At 46.3% G+C, this 23,851-nt stretch overlaps 1 protein-coding gene across 1 annotated transcript in view; it reads left to right on the forward strand.

Annotated features, from left to right (window-relative positions):
- Positions 1-23,851, forward strand: part of LOC138301383 (E3 ubiquitin-protein ligase TRIM11-like) — a 194,872-nt gene that overhangs the window by 73,737 nt on the left and 97,284 nt on the right. The window contains exon 3 of the mRNA XM_069241818.1: positions 16,615-16,845. Coding sequence (XP_069097919.1) covers positions 16,615-16,845 — 231 coding nt within the window. The remainder of the gene's footprint in view (positions 1-16,614; positions 16,846-23,851) is intronic.

A 23,851-nucleotide genomic window follows, 5' to 3' on the forward strand; every position in this document is an offset into this window, starting at 1 on the left:
AGGGACAACTGGACCTGGCACAAGGTGTAAGTACCATCAGGTACCCACTATAGCCAGGCCAGCCTCCTACACCCCCATGACACAGCTGACTTCTAAGAAGCAGTCCAGAAATGTAATTTGGACAGAGACATGCAAAAAACATTTGATTCCCTAAAGCAAGTCATGTGCGCAGCCCATGTGCTCAAGGCCCCTGACTTCTCTACTGAGTTTATTGTTCAAACAAATGCCTCAGAACATTACATAGAGGCAGTTTTATCACAGCTAAATGGAGAGGGCCTGGACCAACCTGTAGCCTTCATCTCCAGGAGGTTATTCCCCAGGGAACAGAGGTGGAGTGCTATAGAAAGAAATGCTTTTGCTGTGGTTTGGTTACTGAAGAGGTTGAGGCCATACCTGTTTACGAATCACTTCCTGATTCATACTGACCACAAACCCTTCAGGTGACTCATGAAAATGAGGAGTGAGAATCCAAAATTGTTGAGCTGGTCCATTTCCCAAAGGGTATGGGTTTCTGGGCGGAGCACAGTCCAGAAGTAGACCATGCCAATGCTGATGGTCTATCCAGGTTTTTCGGCATTAGTGATGAGAACTCTCCCCACTTTCAGTTGGTGGGGACACGTGTTAGACTTGTCAGCTTTTGAGTGGTCTTCCCCCAAACTTTTTACCTGCTTGCTCATATGTTTTCTGATTCTTTGTGCTGGCCTTAGGACTCTGAGCACTTTACCAGTGCTGACCAGTGCTAAAGTGCATGTGCTTCTCTCCTATACATGGTAACAATTGTGAATCCACAACTGGCATGTTTAATTTACTTGTAATTCCGCAGTAAAGTGGTATACCATATACCCAGGGCATGTAAATGAAATGCTACTAGTGGGCCTGCAGCACAGATTGTGCCACCCACTTAAGAAGCCCTTTAAATGTGTCTCAAGCCTGCCACTGCAGAGTCTGTGTGTGGAGTTTCACTATCAGATCGACTTGGCATTTAAAACCTCTTGCTAAACCCTAAACACCTCTTTTATTACATATAGCACCACTAAAGTAGGTCCTCGGTGTAGGAGGCTGGCCTGGTTTGTAGTGGGTACTTTGAGTACTTACACCTTATACCAGGTCCAGTTGTCTCTTATTAGTGAAGTAGTAGTGTTCTAGCAGCTTAGGCTGATAGAGGTAGCTATAGCAGAGCAGCTTAGGCTGAACTAGGAGACATGCAAAGCTCATGCAATACCACTTATAGTTGCACAGTACTTATACACAATACTCAGTGTTACCAAAAATAAAGGTAGTTTATTTGGGTGACACAGTACCAAAAATATCTTAGAGGCAATACTCGTTCTGGAGGTAAGTATTATACACAATATATACACTAGGCATCAAAATAAGGTAAGTAATTAGACATAGGATAGTGCAAACAATAGGAAATGCTATAGAATGCAATGGGAGAAAATATGTCTAGGGGCAACACAATCCATATACTAAGAAAGTGGAATGCAAATCACAAAATCCCCCCTAGACAAGTGTAGTGTGTGCAGAATCGCCGGGAGAGTAAGATTACAGTAAATGTAGGAAAAGTACCCCACCCCAGAGCCCAGAAAATCAGGATTAAAGTACTGCAAGTTTCCTAAGGACACACTACACCTTGCGATGGGATTTTGCAGTAACCAACCAAGTCTGCAAGCAACAACTGCTGGATTCCTGGACCTGAAGGCCTGCAAAGGAAGGAGACCAAGTCCAGAAGTCGAAAGAAGCTCCAGGAAGGGCAGGAGTCCCTGCCAACCCAGAAGAGGGTGCGAAAGAAGTGTCCTCGGTTGGACGAAGACTGCAGGAATGCACCCTAGGAAGATGACAGCGGGTTCCTGCATGATGCAAATGATGTCCCACGACATGAAGATGGATGCAGACGTCATTTTGTGTTGGAAGTCGCCAACAAGCCTTGGTTACGACAAATATGCGTTTTTGGTCAAAATGGCGCTGGCTGGACCCAGGAGGGACCTGGGTGCCTCAACTCTGTGTGAGGAGGAAGAGGGGGCTGTCAACACTTTAGAGAGCCCTCAGGATGCCAGGCAGCGCCCACAAAAGTCCCAAGACACTGGGACAAACGAGGTGCAAAATGCGTTTGGTGCAGCACACCAAAGGAAGGTCCTACGCTGCCGGAGAACAACTCAGCGAGTTGAGCATCTCATGATGGAGTGCTGGGGACCTGGGCTAGGCTTTGCACGAAGGAATTTTGCAAATAGTGCACAGAGGCCTCAGGAGGTGAAGAAGACGCAGTACTCAGGGGTACCGTCGCTCTCAAGGAAGGCAAGGTCTCACCTCCTCCAAATTGCATCAGTAGGACCTCAGGATAGTCTATGTCGACGGAGTCCACCCTCTGTGTCCTTAGGAGCACACTCGTCATTGTGAGAGGAGTCCAAGGGTACCGGTCGTCATCTTGGAAGGTGCCTGTGTGAGCAGGGGAGTCACTCCATCACCCCATGGGAGATTTCTTCGGTCCTTCTAGTGCAGGATGAAGACAGAGAGTCCTCAGAGCATGCACACCGTGGAAATGTTGCAGTTGCTGGCTGGAGCCGAAGTTGCAGAGGAAACATATCCCTTGTGGATACTTTGTTGCTGTTACAGCGGTTCCTGGAGCAGGCTGCGGTTGGTCCAAGGTCAGAGGATGAAGTAGTAGTTGCAGAGAATTCCTGAAGGAAACTTGCAAGCAGAATCTGAAGAGAACCCACAGGAGAGACCCTAAATAGCCCTGAGAGGGGGATTGGCTACCTTATCAGGTAAGGACCTATCAGGAGGGGTCTCTGACATCACCTGCTGGCACTGGCCACTCAGAGCCCTCCAGAGTGCCCCCACACTTTGCAAAGCAAGATGGCTAAAGTCTGGGACACACTGGAGGAGTACTGGGAACCACCCCTAGGGTGGTGATGGACAGGGGAGTGGTCACTCCCCTTTCCTTTGTCTAGTTTCGCACCAGAGCAGGGGATAAGGGGTCCCTGAGCCAGTGTAGACTGGTTTATGCAAGGAGGGCACCATCTGTGCCCTTCAAAGCATTTCCAGAGGCTGGGGGAGGCTACCCCTCCCCAGTCTGTAAAACCTATTTCCAAGGGGAGAGGGTGTAACATCCTTCTCTCAGTGGAAATGCTTTGTTCTGCCACTTTGGGACTGAGCTGCTCAGACCCCAGGAGGGCAGAACCCTGTCTGTGAGGTGGCAGCAGGTGTAATTGCAGTGCAAGCCTCAGAGAGCTGGTTTGGCAGTACTGGGGGTCCAAAGTGGATCCACCAGGATGCATGGAATTGGCTCCCCAATACCAGATTTGGAATGAGGGGCCAATTCCATGATCTTAGACATGTTACATGGTCATATTCGGTGTTACCATTGTGAAGCTACATATGGGTATTGACCTATATGTAGTGTACGCGTGTAATGGCGTCCACGCACTCAGAAGGTCCCGGGAAATGGCTCTGAACTATGTGAGGGCACCTTTGCTAGTGCAAGGGTGCCCTCACACTTAGTAACTTTGCACTTAACCTTCAGCAAGTGAAGGTTAGACAAATAGGTGACTTATAAGTTACTTAAGTGCAGTACAAAATTGCTGTGAAATAACGTGGACGTTATTTCACTCAGGCTGCATTGGCAGTCCTGTTTAAGAATTGTCTTACACAGTGGCAAAAGAAATGCTGCAGCCCATAGGGATCTCCTGGAACCCCAATGCCCTGGGTACCAAGGTACCATATACTAGGGAAATATAAGTATGTTCCAGTGTGCCTATAGTGACAATTGTAAAGGCAGAGAGAGCATAAGCACTGAGGTTCTGATTAGCAGAGCCTCAGTGACACAGTTAGTCACTACACAGGTATAAACATCTAGGCCACAAACTATGAGCACTGGGGTCCTGGCTAGCAGGATCCCAATGAGACAGGCAAAAACAACTGACATACATGTAAAGATAGGGGTAACATGCCAGGCAAGATGGTACTTTCCTACAGGGGGCAACAGTACTGCCAAATCCCTTGACGAACCTCAGCTAGTACCCAGTGAGGCCCAAGAATGGTCTGACCTCAGTCTGGGTTTTGGGGAGCTCCCAGGCCATGACAGTCTGTATCTTGGCCTGGAGGGTCTGCACCTTGCCCCTGTCCACCAGGTGTCCCAATTACACCACAGACCCCTGCCCTCTCTGGGGCTTACTGGCCTTGAGAGTCCGGCCTGCCTGTTGTAGAGCCTGAAGCACTATCTGAAAGTGAAAGAAGTGGTCCTTCCAGCTGCTACTGAAGACAGCTCTGTCATCCAGATAGGCAGCTAAGAAGGCTTCCATACCAGCAAGGACCTGGTTCGCCAACCTCTGGCAGCTAGCGGGGGCATTCTTGAGTCCAAGGGGCATCTTTCGAAATTGGTAGTGGCCCTCTGGAGTGGACAAAGCTGACCTCTCCTTTAAACCTTCTGTTAGGGGGATCTGCCAGTACCATGATATAAGATTAAAGGCACTTAAGTACTAGGCAGCCCCTACCTGATCAATCAGCTCATCAGCCCGGGGGATGGGATGAGCATCTATCTTAATTACTGAATTTAGCCCTCTACAATCCACACAGAACCTGAGTGCAGGTGTGGTGCCCGGTGGGGAAGCTTTTGGTACGAGAGCCATAGGAACCAGGGGCTACTGGCGGGTTTTATCACCCCCAACTTCAGCATTTTAGAGACTTCTCTTTTAATGTTGGCCCTCAGCCTAGCCGACAAACTGTAAGATTTATTCTTGACAGGGAGGTTGCCCCTGGTGTCCACATCATGGGTACACTGGTGGGTAATCCCAGGAGTAAGGGAGAACAAAGATGGCATTTGGTGGCAGTCCCTCTGTTGTTCAGGAGTTAGACGGGGAAAAGGGTTACTCCCTCCATGGACTTACCTTTCTCTGTTGAGTCTAAGAGGTCAGGGAGAGAGTCACTCTTCTCCTCCTCTTCTCCATCTTTCACCAATAGCATGGTGAGCTCAGACCTCTCAAAGTGGGGATTTGATGCGATTGATGTGGAGCACTGTGGGGAACATGAAGAGAAACAGGCGTTCTTCCTTTCAGGTAGTTTTATTGTTATTCCAAATGAGTAAACAAGTTTACATCATAAGAATGGGGCACAGAGAAAGCTGTCAGCACCGACACCCGTTGGCGTAGTCTGGAATCCCCAGCACGGAGCTCAGTCAGTGGATTCCATTCTACGCACCAGCATTCTCTCCTACATCACCACACTTCTCCCCCCTTTTACAAAAAATGCAATAATAAAACACAAATTAAATGATAAAAGAGAAACTAATTCTAAGAGAAACATGTAATAAAATACAAGTAATAAAATAATCACACAGGAGCTTAAACACTATGATATTCTTCCTCAAGGCAAAACATAGGGCCTGATTCTAACTTTGGAGGACGGTGTTAAACCGTCCCAAAAGTGGCGGATATACCACCTACCGTATTACGAGTTCCATAGGATATAATGGACTCGTAATACGGTAGGTGGTATATCCGCCACTTTTGGGACGGTTTAACACCGTCCTCCAAAGTTAGAATCAGGCCCATAGTCTTGGAATTTTGTAGGCCTGTGGCATTTCCTCACACTCCTTCTAATCCCCATATCTAATTGTTCAGCAAGAACTTTATTCCCTACTTGTTTAGCTTGAACTAATTGTGCCCATGCTTCTTACTCTCCGCAACACCATGTCGGACACTGGGATCCAACACCAGTCTAGTGATGCTCCACCAACTACCATCAGTAAGTTTTGCCGCATTTTTGCGTACCTCAAGAATTTGTTGAGATTCTCTGAACTTTGACATGCCTTTCCTAACCAATAAGGGATCTGTCACTCTCACCCAGCCACCCACTTGCAGAGTATTGTTACCCCAACACTGAACCAGCCTTTTCCTGCCAATAAAATCTGAATTTTGTTTTGCAGTATTCCAAATTTCCTTCAAGTTGCTACCATCATGAAAAAGCTCAATCATCCAAAACGGGCACAATTCCGTTGTAGCAACTCTCCCTCTCATTAATTCAAAAGGACTTCTACCAGTGGCGACGTGAGGTGTTGTAAGATGGGACCAAATCAATTCCTTAATTGCCTGATCCACTGATAATTTGCTCCTGAGAGCAGCCTGAATAAACTCCACTAGCACACGATTAAAACGTTCCACAATACCATTACTTTGAGGATGATACATTGGGGTTCTTATGTGTTTAATTCCACATTTGCTTAAAAATTCACACATTTCACCAGAAACAAATTGAACACCATTGTCTGTCAATATCTGTTCTGGGAAACCCTCCCGACTAAAAACATCTCTCAAGCATCTGATAACACTTTGTGTAGTTGGATATCTAACTGGTAGAACTTCCACGCATCTTGAAAGATGATCTACAATTACAATGAAGTACCTCATATCCGGTGGTAACATGTAAAAAGGTCCTAGAAAATCTAACCCAATTTTCTGCCAAGCCCTAGCTGGAGATGGAACAAAAGAATCTCCCACCACCTAAGTGCTGAGTACCTTGTTGCTAGAGCAGCACCTAGTACAACTTCTCACAAATTCTTCAATTTCCTTGTCCATCTTAGGCCACCAAAAGTTTGATCTTAGTTTCCTTTTGGTGTTTGTGGAGCCTAAATGACCAGAATGTGCTTTAGTTATCAGATCATTTCTAAAACATTCAGGAGGAACAAGTTTATCACCTCTAATAAGTTTGTCCCCTTCAATAGACAATTCGTCTGACACCTTCCAAAAGGGCTGCAAATCTAAAGACAAACTCTTCTCCTTCGGCCAGCCAACCTTAACCATACGCATAACATCACATAGTAAATTATCCTTTTTCAATGATTCAATCCAGCACTCTTCTTCTGAAATGCTATGAAACACTCTTCAATTTCAGTTTCCCATTCTAACTCGTCATCCTCTCTGATGGGCAAGCGAGATAGACAGTCTGCCGTACTGTTCTTCCCTCCTGGAATATATTCAACCGCAAAATTTAACTCCAATAACTAATAATAAAGTCGGTCTATGCGAGCAGTGGTGCGTCTAACTTTTTTACCCGATAAAACATCCACAAGAGGCCGATGATCTGTTCTTAGGATAAAATGTCTACCCCAAAGATACTGTCTAAACTTTTCCACCCTCCATACGCAAGCCAACAGTTCTTTTTCAATTACGGAGTATTTCCGTTCTACCTCTCGTAAAGTTCTTGAAGCAAAGCCAACAGTATTTTCTTTGCCAAAGTCACTATCAGAAACTTGTGTTAAAACTGCTCCTAAACCATACACGCATGCATCTACTGTAACTATGGTTTTACGACTTTCTGAAAAAGGTTGTAATGCTAGAGATTTAACAATACTTTGTTTAATCTGCTCAAATGCTTCTCTACATTCTTTAGACCAAACAAAAGTCTGTTTATTCCTGAGTAGTGACCTGAGACAATCTGTGGCCTTGGCAAAATCTTTAAAAAAGTTTGCATAAAATTCACACAACCCTAAAAATGATAGTAATTGCTCTTTGGTCTCAGGTGCTGGAGCCTCAAGAATACTCTTTACTAAGCCTGGCTTGGGTTTGACCCCCTTATCAGAAAGAACATGACCTAAATACTCAATTTCCCTAGTCTTAAAAATGCACTTGTCCTTCCTTAGAGTCACCCCCCTATCCTCCAAAGTTTTCAGGACCTCTTCCAAAACTCTGTCATGAGCACTATCTGTGTCAGCGAAAACCAGTATGTCATCTTGAAATATCACCACATTAGGATTGTTAGAAAACATATCAGACATTAGTCTTTGGAATACGGCAGCAGCCGAAGCTAGACCAAATGGTAACCTGCAAAATTGGAAGGTTCCATCCGGAGTAACAAAGGCTGTCAGGTGTCTCGAATTAACATCTAATTCTACTTGATGATAAGCCGATCTTAGGTCTAATTTCGTGAACCAACACGCAGGGCCAACTTTCGTAATAAGATCATCAATGCGAGGTAATGGAAAACTATCAACCCAGATTACATCATTCAAACTCCTCAAATCCACACACATCCTCAACTCTCCAGAACTTTTCTTTGCCAGAACTATGGGAGACAACCAAAGCGTAGCTTCCACTTTCTCTATAATACCCTGTTCACACATGTCTTTCATCAACTTGGACAAATCAGATCTTACACTAAGTGGAACATTTCTCAATTTATGTTTTATGGGTACTGCAGCTTGTTTTATCTTTATTGTGTGTGCAAAATTTGTAATTTTCCCTCATTTGTCTTGAAACAATTTGTGGAATTTTTGTTGCCAAATATCGGCAGTGTGGGAAACAGTTTGAACACAGTTAGTAACATTCCTTTCAACAGTAACTGGTTTCATTCTTCCTGGTTTGATGATTAATTTAAATTCAGCTTGGTGTATTAGCCCTAAAACATTGATACCTTTCCTGGCTACATAAACTTTACCTTGAATAGTTTCACCACAGACAGATAATGAGGTCCAAAAATATCCAATTAAATCAATTTTACTGCCTTCAAAGGCCAATGTAGTAACATCAGGAGGAGAAAGAGTTTTCTCCCCCCAAAACTCATTGAATCTCTCTAGTGAAATAATTGTGATGCGAGCTCCTGTATCAACCAATAAATTAATTTTAACTCCTCCAATCAGCACATCAATGTCAGGATCCGCCACTAACTTATTGACTGTAGAGGTGTCTCTGACTACTAAAACAAATTCATTGTTGCTGTCTTCACGATAGATCTCCTTGTCTTCCTCTAAAACACAGTGAACATTTCCCTTTTTAATGCTCCTGCAAACCCGTGAGAAATGTCCAAGTTTGTTACAGCTCCTACACTATTGATTGACCGCAGGACAGTTTTTTAAAGGAGGAAATATGATTCGCAGGACCACATCTAAAACACATGGTTTTGTGATTGCCCTTGGAAGAAAAAACATTTCTGGAAGATGAGAAAGTTTCTTGTTTCCTTTCCATGCAAGCTGATTTCTTATTGTCATTGTTTTGTGAATTAACAACTGCACCTGAAATAGAAATGTTTGACAACGACATCTCCAATTGTTTTGCATCCTCTTGCGAACATTCAATACTTTTTGCTATGTCAATAGCTTTATCCAGGGATGGGTATTTGCATGTTAACAATTTTTCCTGGATTCTCTTAGAATGGCACCTAGCAACTAATTGGTCACGTATGAGTTGAGAAGTAAAATTTTCAAATTCACATTTAGCAGCCAAAACTTTTAACACTGTTATAAATGAATCTATACTCTCATTGGGATTCTGAGATCTCGTGAAAAACGTATACCTATGTACCACTATATTTTTTGATTTAATAAAATGCCTATCTAATTGTGCTACAGCCATTTCAAATTCATCTATTTCCTCATCGTCACGTAACTCGTAAACTGGTAAATGGTCAAAAATGTTTTGGCCTTCTACCCCCAGATAATAATACATGAAACTCTTTTTCCTTTCCGGCCTAAATTTATGACCGTCAATGGCACCTAAAAAGGCTTTAAAAGAACGAAACCACAATTTCCATTCCAAAGGGGGTTCGCCAGGGTCTTGTAAAAAAGGAGCAGGTGTCATAACATTCTGCATTTTCTTCTTCTTCTTTTCTTTTTTTTTTTTTTGAAGTTCTATTTCAAGTGTAATATAAGATTGAATCAATAAAATGTCCCAATGAAAGATGGCCAAACCAATGTGATACAGAAAAAAAAAAAAAAAATAGTCCTTCTTCTACTTCAATAGGAAACGAAAAGGAAAAAAAAATGTGTGTCCTTCCTTTATTTCTTGAGAATTCAGAGCTTCCTGTAAACTCGAGTCCAGCGATGAGACGCGCGAGTCAAGAGCAGCCTGTGTGGAATGCAGACGCGCGCAGGAAGACAACAATACGGCACGAGCGTTGACAGTTAGAAACGCTTGTGACTGTTGGCAAAAGAAAATTGAAAGGAAAAAACAAAAAATGAGGAAGAGAAAAAAATAAACTCACTCTGTGCCCCCAAAGCGCTACAAACACAACGAAGCTCCAGGGCTTCCAAAGCGCTTTCTTTACAGCTTCCACTTGAAGAATACGGCCACCGATGGCGCAAGCAGGAACAGAAATGATGAAGCTCCAGTGCTTCTGAAGTGCTGCGATTTAACACGGAGCAGTAAAGCCTTCAGCCGATGAAACCGAAGCGACCGATTCGCTTACCGGTAGACGAAGTAAAGAAAATGAAACGGCTCCTTGATAGATCAGGGCCTTTGCCACTGCTGGTATAGTTGTGGTCCTCAGAGGGATTGCCTGTGGGTTCCTTGTGGCATGAGCCACCTGAACCAGGATAAACCTGATGCCTGATACAGTCTGTTGATCCATAGGCCAAACAACGCTGATGCCTACCCCCTCAAAGAGTGTGCTAACAACAGGGAAGGGATTAAGGGGGCTTTCAGCCTTTCACCTGTCTTCCCACTGGCCTAACAGGTGCCACAAGTCCTAGAGAATGCATCTGAGGAAGTCTTAAACTTGGGCCAATAGAAGTGGGGGACAAGCCTTGCGAAGATCTTGTCTTAGCCCAAGTGTCCTGCCTGCACCAGCTCCAGCAGGGAGGGCCTGGATCCTTGGGGTCAACAGGGCCCTTGCTGTCCCTTACACAGGAGTCTTAGGCTTGCTGTAAAAAAGAGGTTGTCCTCCCAGTTAATGTGATGACTTCCAGAGACATCACCTGATGCTTGAGCTTCGGTATGGTGCCTCAAGCCCTCAAGGCATTCCCTCAGTACCCTAGAGACATCTTCCTTGGTGAGGCTTTCTTCTACATGCCATCCAGCAAGCGTAGGCAGGTCATCAAGGGAAGCAATGTCCTCCTCAGTGGACTCAGATGTTGCCACTGCAGTGCCCTATCCATCCCACTGTCGGTACACTCAGGGGCTTGTTTCCCACACTCTCTGCCTTTGCCCTTCTTAGCAGCTGGCTGTGCCATTGTTCCAGGCTCCAGCCCTTTTTGTCTTCCCTCCTGTCCAGCAATGGACCTTGTCGTAGCACAGATCCAATTGGGAAAGCCCCAACTTGTGGACAAGGTCAGGCCAGTAGCGGCCTCTGGTGCACCATGATCAGGTCGTCTCAGAGTTGGGTTGCTTGGGAATGCAGCCCAAAGTGTGTGATAATCTCCATAAAAAAGGCTAAATATGGCTGCAAGACCAATAGCCAACAGGTTGAAAGGAACTCTGGAGAGAGAGTCCACCTTCTCCACCTGGGGCAGGGTATGATCAAACTGTGAAGGAGTCTGGCGTTCCTGTGGGGTGATCATTTCCAGTAATCACCAGTGACAGGCAGACAAAGCCATAGCTTTCACCTGGGATGCCTGAACACTGCAGGCTAGACCTCCAGGCACCTGGTAGGCTACCTTTGTTATCGGGGTATGGTGGTGTCAGACTGGGGAGAATGCTATGTCTCCTGTGGGCTGAACAGCTCTAGTGTTCCCTGGTAGACATAGGCAATGCCATGGATTTTGCCTGGGGTGTCCAGTTCCCGCAGTCCGTAGTGCCAGACAGTTGGCTGAGCTTCCTAGCATACCTGGGGCAGAGTGGCATTAAACTATGGAGCAGTCTAGGGTTTCTGTGGGCTAAATAGCTCTACTGATTCCCAGAGATTGACGAGTGAAGCCATGGATTTTGCCTCAGAAGCCCAGCTTAGGAGGCTTAGCCCTCTTACTACCCAGCAGACCAGGAGGGCTTAGCCTCCTAGTCTGCTGGGGTTAGGGTGGTGCCCTACCTGCAAATGTTTGCCAGGGTTTCAAGATGTCTACCAGTTAGCTTGTTGGCTTTGAAATCACATGTTTGCTAAAATGTCACCATAGACATGTCATTCTCAAGGTTGACCCAGCCAGTGGACTAGTATGGATGAGCCGACTCATTGAACCATGTTAGTAGGACAAGTAACACAACACAGGAGCACAACTCTTTAACAGGAATATTGTCACAATTGATACAAGGCAGGAGCACAACACTCTACCAGAACTAGTGACACATCACCGGAGCACAACCCTCTACCTGTACTGGAGATGTAACTGACTTCACACAGTTTCTGAGTCCAGTCTTTCTTGATGAGACTAGGGAGAGACATACTTTTCTCTACAGCTGAAACTCTCATATTCCAGGCTACGGAGAGATATGCCTCATCTGATAACGCAAACCTGCATATTCCAGGCTGGAGTGAGAAATAGCTCACTGTATAACTCACACCCTCCTGTTCCAGGCTGGGGTGAGACATCCCTCACCTGATAACCCACACCCTCCTCTTCCAGGCTGGGGGTGGCATTCCTTGCCTCATAATTCACATGCTCCCATTCCAGGCTGAGGTTCTCGACTAGAGTGAGACATACTTCACCTGATAACTCACACCCTCCTGTTCCAGGCTAGAGTGAGACATCCCTCACCTGATAACCCACACCTTCCTATTCCAGGCTGGAGTGAGACATCCCTCCCCTGATAACTGACACCCTCCTGTTCCAGGCTGGGGTGTGGCATTGTAGGAAAGTACCATCTTGCCTGGCATGTTACCCCCATTTTTCACTGTATATATGTTGTTTTAGTTGTATGTGTCACTGGGACCCTGCCAGCCAGGGCCCCAGTGCTCATAAGTGTGCCTGACTGTGTTACCTGTGTTATGACTGTCTCACTGAGGCTCTGCTATCCAGAACCTCAGTGGTTATGCTCTCTCACTTCTTTCCAAATTGTCACTAACAGGCTAGTGACCAATTTTACCAATTCACATTGGCATACTGGAACACCCTTATAATTCCCTAGTATATGGTACTGAGGTACCCAGGGTATTTGGGTTCCAGGAGATCCCTATGGGCTGCAGCATTTCTTTTGCCACCCATAGGGAGCTCTGACAATTCTTACACAGGCCTGCCACTGCAGCCTGAGTGAAATAACGTCTACGTTATTTCACAGCCATTTACCACTGCACTTAAGTAACTTATAAGTCACCTATATGTCTAACCTTTACCTGGTAAAGGTTAGGTGCAAAGTTACTTAGTGTGTGGGCACCCTGGCACTAGCCAAGGTGCTCCCACATAGTTCAGGGCAAATTCCCCGGACTTTGTGAGTGCGGGGACACCATTACACGCTTGCACTACACATAGGTCAATACCTATGTGTAGCTTCACAATGGTAACTCCGAATATGGCCATGTAACATGTCTAAGATCATGGAATTGCCCCCTCTATGCCATCCTGGCATTGTTGGCACAATCCCATGATCCCACTGGTCTGTAGCTCAGACCCGGGTACTGCCAAACTGCCTTTTCAGGGGTTTTCACTGCAGCTGCTGCTGCTGCCAACCCCTCAGACAGGTTTCTGTCCTCCTGGGGTCCAGCCAGGCTTGGCCCAGGATGGCAGAACAAAGGAATTCCTCAGAGAGAGGGCGTTACACCCTCTCCCTTTGGAAAAAGGTGTTAAGGCAGGGGAGGAGTAGCCTCCCCCAGCCTCTGGAAATGCTTTCATGGGCACAGATGGTGCCCATTTCTGCATAAGCCAGTCTACACCGGTTCAGGGACCCCTCAGCCCTGCTCTGGCGCGAAACTGGACAAAGGAAAGGGGAGTGACCACTCCCCTGACCTGCACCTCCCCTGGGAGGTGCCCAGAGCTCCTCTAGTGTGCTCCAGACCTCTGCCATCTTGGAAACAGAGGTGCTGTTGGCACACTGGACTGCTCTGAGTGGCCAGGGCCAGCAGGTGACGTCAGAGACTCCTTCTGATAGGCTCCTTCAGGTGTTGCTAGCCTATCCTCTCTCCTAAGTAGCCAAACCCTCTTTTCTGGCTATTTAGGGTCTCTGCTTTGGGGAATTCCTTAGATAACGAATGCAAGAGCTCATCAGAGTTCCTCTGCATCTCTCTCTTCACCTTCTGCCAAGGAATTGACTGCTGACCGCGCTGGAAGCCTGCAAAACTGCAACAAAGTAGCGAAGACGACTACGCAACTCTGTAACGCTGATCCTGCCGCCTTCTCGACTGTTTTCCTGGTGGTGCATGCTGTGGGGGTAGTCTGCCTCCTCTCTGCACTAGAAGCTCCGAAGAAATCTCCAGTGGGTCGACGGAATCTTCCCCCTGCTACCGCAGGCACCAAAGAACTGCATCACCGGTCCCCTGGGTTTCCTCTCAGCACGACGAGCGAGGTCCCTTGAATCCAGCAACTCTGTCCAAGTGACTCCCACAGTCCAGTGACTCTTCAGTCCAAGTTTGGTGGAGGTAAGTCCTTGCCTCCCCACGCCAGACTGCATTGCTGGGAACCGCGTCTTTTGCAGCTACTCCAGCCTCTGTGCACTTCCGGCGGAAATCCTTTATGCACAGCCAAGCATGGCTCCACGGCACTCTAACCTGCATTGCACAACTTTCTAAGTTGTCCTCCGACGGCGTGGGACTCCTTTGTGCAACTTCGGGTGAGCACCATTTCACTCCTCTTTGTAGTGCCTGTTCCGGCACTTCTGCGGGTGCTGCCTGCTTCTGAGAGGGCTCCTTGTCTTGCTCGACGCCCCCTCTGTCCCCAGACGCAATTGGCGACATCCTGGTCCCTCCTGGGCCACAGCAGCATCCAAAAACCCTAACCGCATGATTTGCAGCTAGCAAGGCTTGTTGGCGGTCTTTCTTCAGGAAAACACTTCTGCACGACTCTTCACGGCGTGGGGCATCCGTCCTCCAAAGGGGAAGTTTCTAGCCTTTGTCGTTCCTGCAGAATCCTCAGCTTCTACTGTCCAGTAGCAGCTTCTTTGCACCCACAGCTGGCATTTCCTGGGCATCTGCCCATCTCCGACTTGCTTGTGACTTTTGGACTTGGTCCCCTTGTTCCACAGGTACCCCCGACTGGAAATCCATCGTTGTTGCATTGCTGGTTTGTGTCTTTCCTGCAGAATTCCCCTATCACGACTTCTATGTCCTTTGGGGAACCTTAGTGCACTTTGCACTCACTTTTCAGGGTCTTGGGGTGGGCTATTTTTCTAACCCTCGCTGTTTTCTTACAGTCCCAGCGACCCTCTACAAGGTCACATAGGTTTGGGGTCCATTCGTGGTTCGCTGTCCACTTTTGGAGTATATGGTTTGTGTTGCCCCATCCCTATGTGCTTCCATTGCATCCTATTGTAACTATACATTGTTTGCACTGTTTTCTAAGACTATACTGCATATTTTAGGTATTGTGTACATATATCTTGTGTATATTTGCTATCCTCATACTGAGGGTACTCACTGAGATACTTTGGCATATTGTCATAAAAATAAAGTACCTTTATTTTGAGTATATCTGTGTATTGTGTTTTCTTATGATATTGTGCAAGTGACACTAGTGGTACTGTAGGAGCTTCACTCGTCTCCTAGTTCAGCCTAAGCTGCTCTGCTAAGCTACCATTATCTATCAGGCTAAGCTGCTAGACACCCTATACACTAATAAGGGATACCTGGGCCTGGTGCAAGGTGTAAGTACCCCTTGGTACTCACTACAAGCCAGTCCAGCCTCCTACAGGCATTCCTTGCCTCATAATTCACATCCTCGTGTTCTAGGCTGAGGTGAGACATCCCTCACTTGATAACTCACACCTGCCTATTCTCGACTAGAGTGAGACATATGTCAACTGATAACTCACACCCTCCTGTTCCAGGCAGGGGTGAGACATCCCTCGCCTGATAACCCACATTTTCCTGTTCCAGGTTGGGGTGAGACATCCCTCACCTGATAACTGACACCCTCATATTCCAGATTGGGATGAGGCATACCTCACCTGATAATTTACACCCTCCTTTTTCAGGATAGGGTGAAACATACCTCACCTGATAACTCACACTGATCTATTCCAAGATGCAACAAGGCATGTCTAACCAGGCTGCTTACCTTTCTTCATAGCAATTTGTGAATATTTTGCCTTTAATAATGATTTATCTGATAATTCCCCAGTTCTGCATAATTTAAAGTGTGAAATGTTTGCATCAATAATTCCCGATCAATGTAATTAGGAGCAATAGTTTGGTTGCCCCACAGAGTCTCCTTCTCTGCAGTCACATCCAGTGTCCTGGCAGCATAGGGGCAGCTCCCCATCCCAAAATCTCTTGTCTCTTACTCCACCTCTTTTTCATTCTTGTGTGCCATTTACACCCACTCAAACTTCAGCCAGTCTCTCCATTCAGCCTGTCTCTGGGTCTTTGGTTGTCTCTGCCTGCGGTGGGTTCTCTCCCTTGGACTTTCTCCATGGATTAAGCCTCTCTGCAGCTTTACAAATTCTGACCTCTCTGCAGTTTGTGAGGAGCCTGAGGGAATGTAGAGGGCGGGACTTTAAGAAGGAGAAAATACAATAGAAGGGGATTTAGTAAAATTAGAAATGAAGAAAAACATGCTAGTATGAAAGGTGAGAGCCACAAGGCAACGGGCAAAGTCAGCAAGTGCAGGACCGCAGCCAGAGCTGCACAGCACTTTGCAAAGCCCTTCTTTCTCCACAAGGCTCTCTACATATACGATACACTCACGGGTGCTAACGTACTCCTCAAATACACAGAACATAGTTTTAAGAACCTATCAGCCCACCAACTCCCCTCCCTCCCCTCTAGACTCTCACCCTGAGAAAACCGCCCTTGTAGGATCCCTAACCAGCGTTTCTTTGCTTCTGACAGGACAAGCTAAGAACTGAGAAGCAGAAAATTGAATCTGAGCTTGAAAAACTGCAGCAGCTGCTGAAAGAAAATGAGAAAGCACTGCACAGAAGACTGGAGGAGATGGAGAAACAAATTACCATGGTAGAAAATGCAAATATCACTAAACTGTCCAATCAGATCACCTCTCTCAAAGCCCTGATAACGGAGATAGAAAAGAAGTGCCAGACGCCAGCGTGGGAACTCCTGAAGGTGAGACACAGTTTGGTAAACACAGCACCAGAAGGAAGTGAAATATTTATATGTTGCATCCAAAGTCACATGTACAAGGAGAACACTCATGATCTCCTGACAGGATCTGTGTAGTCTGGTCCCTTGCACTCTGACAGACACACAACGTACAGACAGATGTAATTTACTGTCCCAGTTTAGGCATGCCAATTAATGATCTATATACATGCCAGCTGCACATTAAGTAACAGAGACAGGTATTAACATATGAAGCTGTAGCAGACATCCAGTTTGGCCATTTTACTGCCACCCCGAATTAAACTGGGTGGTCTAATGGCCAGTTTTTACTCTCCCTTACCGCTGTGAAAAACGTGACAGTAATGGCAGTCAAAACCTTTAAATGACCCCCACAATATGGTAGAAAACTCCCTGGGTGTTGGGGTCATTATTTTTTTTTCGTTCAAAAACAAGATTCCACTCTCGAATTTAGGGCCTGATTTAGATCCTGGCGGAAGGAATACTCCGTCATAAACGTGGCGAATATCCCGTCTGCTGTATTGTGATGCCCATAGAAAATAATGGGATCGTAATATGGCAGAGAGGATATGCGTCACATTTGTGACGGAGAAACCCCCCCCCCCCCCCCCACCAGGATCTAAATCAGGCCACAGGTTTTTGAAAGAACAAAAACAAGTTCAAAGTTTGACGGACTGTATCCTCATTTTGATGGTATCTCCTACCAAACTTGCAACTCATTCATAAGAACTGCCATCAAGGCGGTTCCTGAAAATGCCTGCAGATGTGTACTGGGCCGACGGACATCTCTAAATTCGGGGTACAGATGCTCCACCAACGCAATGGAGTGTGTTACAGTACAGTACAGACTGAAATTCTTATTCCAACAGATTTCTGCTTCTATTGACTTTAAACAAAGATTTGAGGCCGCCCATGCGCATGTTCACAAATTCATGCAGGCCCACCCTCCTCCAAGTCGCGCGATTCTCTCTCCTGGGTGTTGCTCATGCTTGAACTGAGGAAATAAACTATATTACACTCTTTCTCCGGATTTTGAAAACATTTCTGTTCTAGACAGTTACTTTTCACTCAATGTAGGTGACCACACGAATTCGCCAGAGCAAAGTGACCCTGTTGTGAGGATGAATGATGGGCTGTATAACTAGGCATTTAGAATAGAATTGTTAACAGGAAGCTTACTGGGATATTCTGTGGTCCCAAATAAAGGCAGAAATTGCTGCCGTAAGAACAAAGTGGTCACATAAATGGCATAGAAAGATTATAAATATATGTTCTCAAATTCTTACAAATGGTGTTTGGGGTGTGATTAGAACTATACAATTTCTTAATATGGGCATACACTGTCACTTTGATTCTGATGACCTAATCAAATAAGTTGATTAGTTCACAGCCAAGAAACTTTCAGAGAGAAGCCTCCATTTAAAGGACAGTGGGTGAGGGCGACAGTAAAACGCCTTTCAGGTTCCAAGGCCAGTTCTGAAACACTCAAAGTTGAATATGGACTTACTGACCAGGGCCGGCCAATATTGGGACAAGAGTTTAACTCACCCAGTGAAGTTAACGTAAATCCTGTTACTTCCAGAACCACCCATAGAAAGGGACAAGACGTGGTCAACTACCTTTTCTGCTTCTAGGGAAATGATAGGTAAGTGTTTGTAAAGCATAAGTCCACTCGAGGATGGATGTGCCAGACTAGTGTGCATGGTGGACCCTTCCCCCATCATGTTGTTCCTGGATTCTCAATTGGAATCAAATCCACCACCCTTGTAGCTAAAAGTTCGGCATGGGTTCATGTCAACACTTATGGAAGAAATGTAAGACCTACAATCTGACAAAGGCTCAGCCTTTGTAAGAAAGAGGGCAACTTCGCCTCGTGCTAAAATGGTGGTCCATGACCTGTTGATTTTATTTCTTGCTTCAGAATACGATGATGACTCTTGACCTCCCGTGCCAGTCTGTGATATTGGTGTGACCTCCTGAGCAATGTTAAGGAGCACTCGATCCAACACCCTGGTAGTTGCTAGCACTGTTCTGGAATGCCATCAGCTCTAGCAGCCTGGACATTCCAAAAGGACCTCACAGCCTACTTTATATCTTTCATTTTGATTGAAAATGAACGATTTTGTGTTGCAAATTCGAATCCATTCATAGCCCTGAATATTATTCCTATAAAGTCTGAAGAATCTGAGATGATTTTCAGACCATATGCTGGGTTTTTAATGGGCTTAATAATAATGCACAAATCACACTCCTTTTCAACGGTCAGGTTATAGCTCAAAATTGCAACAGATGGGTCCTTGCAGGTTAGTTCTGCCTATAGTGCTTTTCGTACCAGTAACACTTTAACAACATCCCAGTGGCAGCTCGTACGCTATGGCGGAAGAGCATCCCTCCCCCCCCAAACCCCCACCACCTGCAGCAACAGCCGCAAAGCCTTTATCATTGAAAGGATACTAAACGAAGTTTATTATCCTTTCCTTGTTAAAGGGGAGGGGATGGGATGACAAGCACAGAGGGGAGTGCACTGCACTCTCCTCACTGCACACGTATATTTGACCAGCCGTCTCGGGCCGGCCAAACACACATGCGCAGGCTGCTCTCTCCAGCCCGACACTATGTTGCTGGGCTGGAAAGAGCAGACACAGGCACAGGCTCCCAGTGTTCCTGGGAGCGTCCTGGCTGGGCGCTCCCAGACAATACTGACGCTGCTTTGAGAAGCGTCAGGATTGGCCGCAGTGCAGGCTGGGAGCCTGTGCCTGTCTGGCCTGGTGCAGAGACGACGGAGGATTGACAGCGCGGCATGGAGGTAAGTTTAAAAAAAACATTTTTTAATGTTATTAATGTCCCCTCCCCACCGCTGCATGCCGCCCGCCCCCTGTAACCCATGCGAGCCGTGGCTTCAATATCCTGGCATTTTCTGTTTTCAGTCACCTACATGCTGGTAACCCATACAAATATATTTGTTAATTCTTCACGCAGCATTGTATGTACAACACTAATCCATCCCTTATGCAAGTAAGTTCTGCCAACAGTACCTCTGCATGCTAATGTGTGCCAATAGATAGACAAGACAGCAGTGCATGGAAAAGGGAAACATCCTCAACCACGTAAACAACGCAGATGTTTCCCACACAAGCGTAACCACGCTTGCCTAAACAACCCATGGCTGGTTCAGTGCCTTCACCATGCATGTGCTGAACTACGCATATGCATGGTTAAGGCACAGAAACAACCATGCTTTGTTTGGGAGAGGTCACAGTGAGGTAAATGGGGCTGGGGCAGGTGTGGGGGTGGATTAAGGAATTTGGGTGGGTGGTGGCTGGGGCGGGCAATTTATTTTAAGGGGGGTGGGGGTTTGGGTATTTTTTTTAAGGAATTAAGATGGGGGTTGGGCTAGGGGTGCGAGTGACGCGGTGAGGTAAGTGGGGCTGGGACAGGGGTGGGTGGTGGATTAAGGTATTGCAGTGGGTGGGGGGCTTGGGAGGGCTATTTTGTTTTTAAGGGGTGAGGGTTTGCAGATTTTTTTTAAGGGCTTAGGGTGGGGGTTGGTTTATTTTTCTATTAGGGGTGGGAGTGGGGGAGTTTGGGTGTATTTTTTACTTAGGGTAGGGGCAGGGTAGCTTATTTTTAAAGGAGTGGGGGAAAGTTTAAGGAAGGGAGGGAGGAGGGAGAAAAGAAGAGGAGGAAGGATCGTGAGAGGACGCAGTGAGGTAAGTGGGGTTGGAGCAGGGTTGGTGGTTAGTTTTTAGTGGTGGGGCGGATTTAGGGCTTAGGGTGGGTGGGGACGTCGGGAATACTTCAGCTTTAGTTTTTAGGGGTGGGAGGTCGGGCATTTTACTTCTTAGGGTCAGGGGTGGGAGGGCTCGGGTAGTTTACTTATTAGGTGGCAAGGTTTTAAGGCTCGGGTGGAGGATGTCGTGGTAGTTTAGTTTTTAGGGGATGAGGGGTCGGGTAGTTTTTTTTTTTCAGTGCTCAGGGTGGGTCAGGGGCTCGATGTAGTTTACTTTTAGGGGTGGGGGAGTGTGGATAGTTGTTTTTTTTCCACATAGTTTTTTTTTTTTTTAGGGCTCAGGGTGGGTGGTGGGGTCAGAGTAGTTTAATTTTATGGGTGGGGGAGTCGGGATAGTTCTTTTTCTAGGGATCCGGGCAGGTGGGGGGCATCAGGGTAGTTCACTTTTATGGGGTGGGGGGGTCAGGATAGTTTTTTTTTTAGGTTTCATGTGGGTGGGGGTCTTTTTTTTATAGGGGTGAGGGTGGGGGTGTTGGGATTTTTTTTTAGGGCGGGTGGGGGAGTCGGGTAGTTTAGGTATTAGCGGAGGGGGTATTTTGGGCCCCAGGGCAGGAGGGGGTGGTATGATAGAACCACGGATGCCGTTTCGCATGCCGTTTCCATGCTTTTACAATGACAATTTGTTCTAAAGGCATGCGTGGTAAAGGCATACGTGGAAACAACACAGTTGTTGTTCCGATTCCGCTAAAGCATGCAGGGTTCTAGCATGCGTGGTTCCATCATACAACCCATGGAAAGCATGGAGAGGGAGAGGTGGAAGGACAACAATGTGATATCAGAAGCATAATGAATAGCACGTGGTTAATGATGAGCTTTAGTCCACCAGTTGCAGACAGAAGAGGCCCATGAAAAACACCACTCTTGCTGTAGATGCTAAAGCGGGGTGTTCATGATGCCCCTGAGCATTAACCCCTTCGCTGCCAGGCCTTTTCTCCCTCCTGTGCTGAGCCTTTTTTTGACTATTTGGGAGTTTGCGCTTAGGCTCTCATAACTTTTTGTAAGCTACCCACGCCAAATTTGCATCCATTTTTTCCCAACATCCTAGGGATTCTAGAAGTACCCAGAGTTTGCGGGTTCCCCTGGAGGAGACCATGAAATTAGCCAAAATACAGCTAAAAATGGCATCAACAAAATGTTTGCAGTGCTAAAATCACCAACTTCCCAGCTTTCATGAACAGGCAGACTTGAATCAGAAAACCACATTTTTCAACACAATTGTGGTATTTTACTGGGACATACCCCATTTTTACCATTTTTGTGCTTTCAGCCTCCTTCCAGTTAGTGACAGAAATGGGTGTGAAACCGATGCTGGAACCCGGACAGATAAACATTTCTGAAAAGTTGATAGAATTCTGAATTCAGCAAAGGGTCATTTGTGTAGATCCCTCAAGGTTTTCCTACAAAAAGTAACAGCTAAAATAAAAAAATATTGAAATTGAGGTGAATAAAAGAGTCATTTCTGTCCACGTTTTCTTTTATAACGTTTTCCAGCTATTGCAGAATTTTGAAAGCAATATACCGTTACGTCTGCTGGACTCTTCTGGTTGCGGGGATATATAGGACTTGTAGGTTCATCAAGAACCCTAGGTACACAGAGCCAATAAATGAGCTGCATCTTGCAATGGGTTTTCATTGTATACCGGGTACCCAGCTATTAAGTGTGAACAATAGGTATCAAGGAAACCTTTGTATTTAAAAAATGGGTGCAAGATAAGGTGTGGGGAAGCAGTGGTTATTTGCACATCTCTGAATTCTGGGGTCCCCATACCAGCATGTGAATTACGGGGCATTTCTCAAATAGACATATTTTTCACACACTGTCTTACATTTGCAAGGAAATAATGTAGAGAAAGACAAAGGGCAATAACACTTGTTCTTCTATTCTGTGTTCCCTCAAGTCTTCCGATAAAAATGGTCTTTCACTTGTGTGGGTAGGTCTAGTGCCGGCAACAGGAAATGCTCCAAAACACAACGTGGACACATCACATTTTCCCAAAGAAAACGGACATGTTTTTTGCAAAGTGCCTAGCTGTGGATTTTGTCCTCTAGCTCAGCCGGCACCTAGGGAAACCTAGCAAACCTATATATTTTTGTAAACTAGACACCTAGGGGAATCCAGGATGGGGTGACTTGTGGAGCTCTCACTAGGTTCTATTACCCAGAATCCTTTGAAAACCTCAAACTTTAGCAAAAAAAAACACTTTTTCCTCACACTTCGGTGATGGAAAGTTCTGGAATCTGAGGGGAGCCACCAACTTCCTTCCACCCAGCATTCCCCCAAGTCTCCCGATACAAATGGTACCTCACTTGTGTGGGTAGGCCTAGTGTTCGCAACAGGGAAGGGTCCTAAACACAACATGGACACAACAAAATTATCTATTAGAAAACGACCTGTTTTTGCAAGGGGGGAACCTGCGTTTTGGTCCAGGTCTTGTCAGACAATTAGGGAAACCTATCAAACCCACACAGTTTTTAAAACTAGATACCCAGTGGAGTCCATGGGAGGAGTGGTTTGCGTGGATCCCCCAACATTTGCTTACCCAGATTCCCTGTCAAACCTCAAATTTAGCTAAACAAATCGAGTTTTCCCTGGACTTTTTGAGTGCGGGGACACCATTGCACGCGTGCACTACATATCGGTCAATACCCAAATGTAGCTTCACAATGGTAACTCCGAATATGGCTACTTAACATGTCTAAAATCATGGAATTGTCCCCCATTCCAAATCTGGTATTGGGGAGCCAATTCCATGCATCCCCCGGGGCTCCACTATGGACACCAGGTACTGCCAAACCAGCTCTCTGGGGATTTCTCTGCAGCTACCGCTGCTTCCACCCCACAGACAGGGTTCTGCCCTCCTGGGGTCTGGGCAGCCGAGTTCTAGGAGGGCAGAACAAAGAATTTCCGCTGAGGGAGGCTGTTATACACTCTCCCTTTGGAAATAGGTGTTAAAGGCTGGGGAGGGGTAGCCTCTCCCAGCCTCTGGAAATGCTTTGAAGGGCACAGATGGTGCCCTCCTTGCATAAGCCAGACTACACCGGTTCAGGGAACCCCCAGTCCCTGCTAAGGCGCGAAACTGGACAAAGGAAAGGGGCATGAACACTCCCATGTCCATCACCAACCCAGGGGTGGTGCCCAGAGCTCCTCCAGTGTGTCCCAGACCTCTGGGGGCTATTTTGGGTATCTCCAGTGGCCTTTTC

Source organism: Pleurodeles waltl, chromosome 6 (genome assembly GCF_031143425.1).
Source record: "Pleurodeles waltl isolate 20211129_DDA chromosome 6, aPleWal1.hap1.20221129, whole genome shotgun sequence".
Classification (NCBI taxonomy): Eukaryota; Metazoa; Chordata; class Amphibia; order Caudata; family Salamandridae; genus Pleurodeles; species Pleurodeles waltl.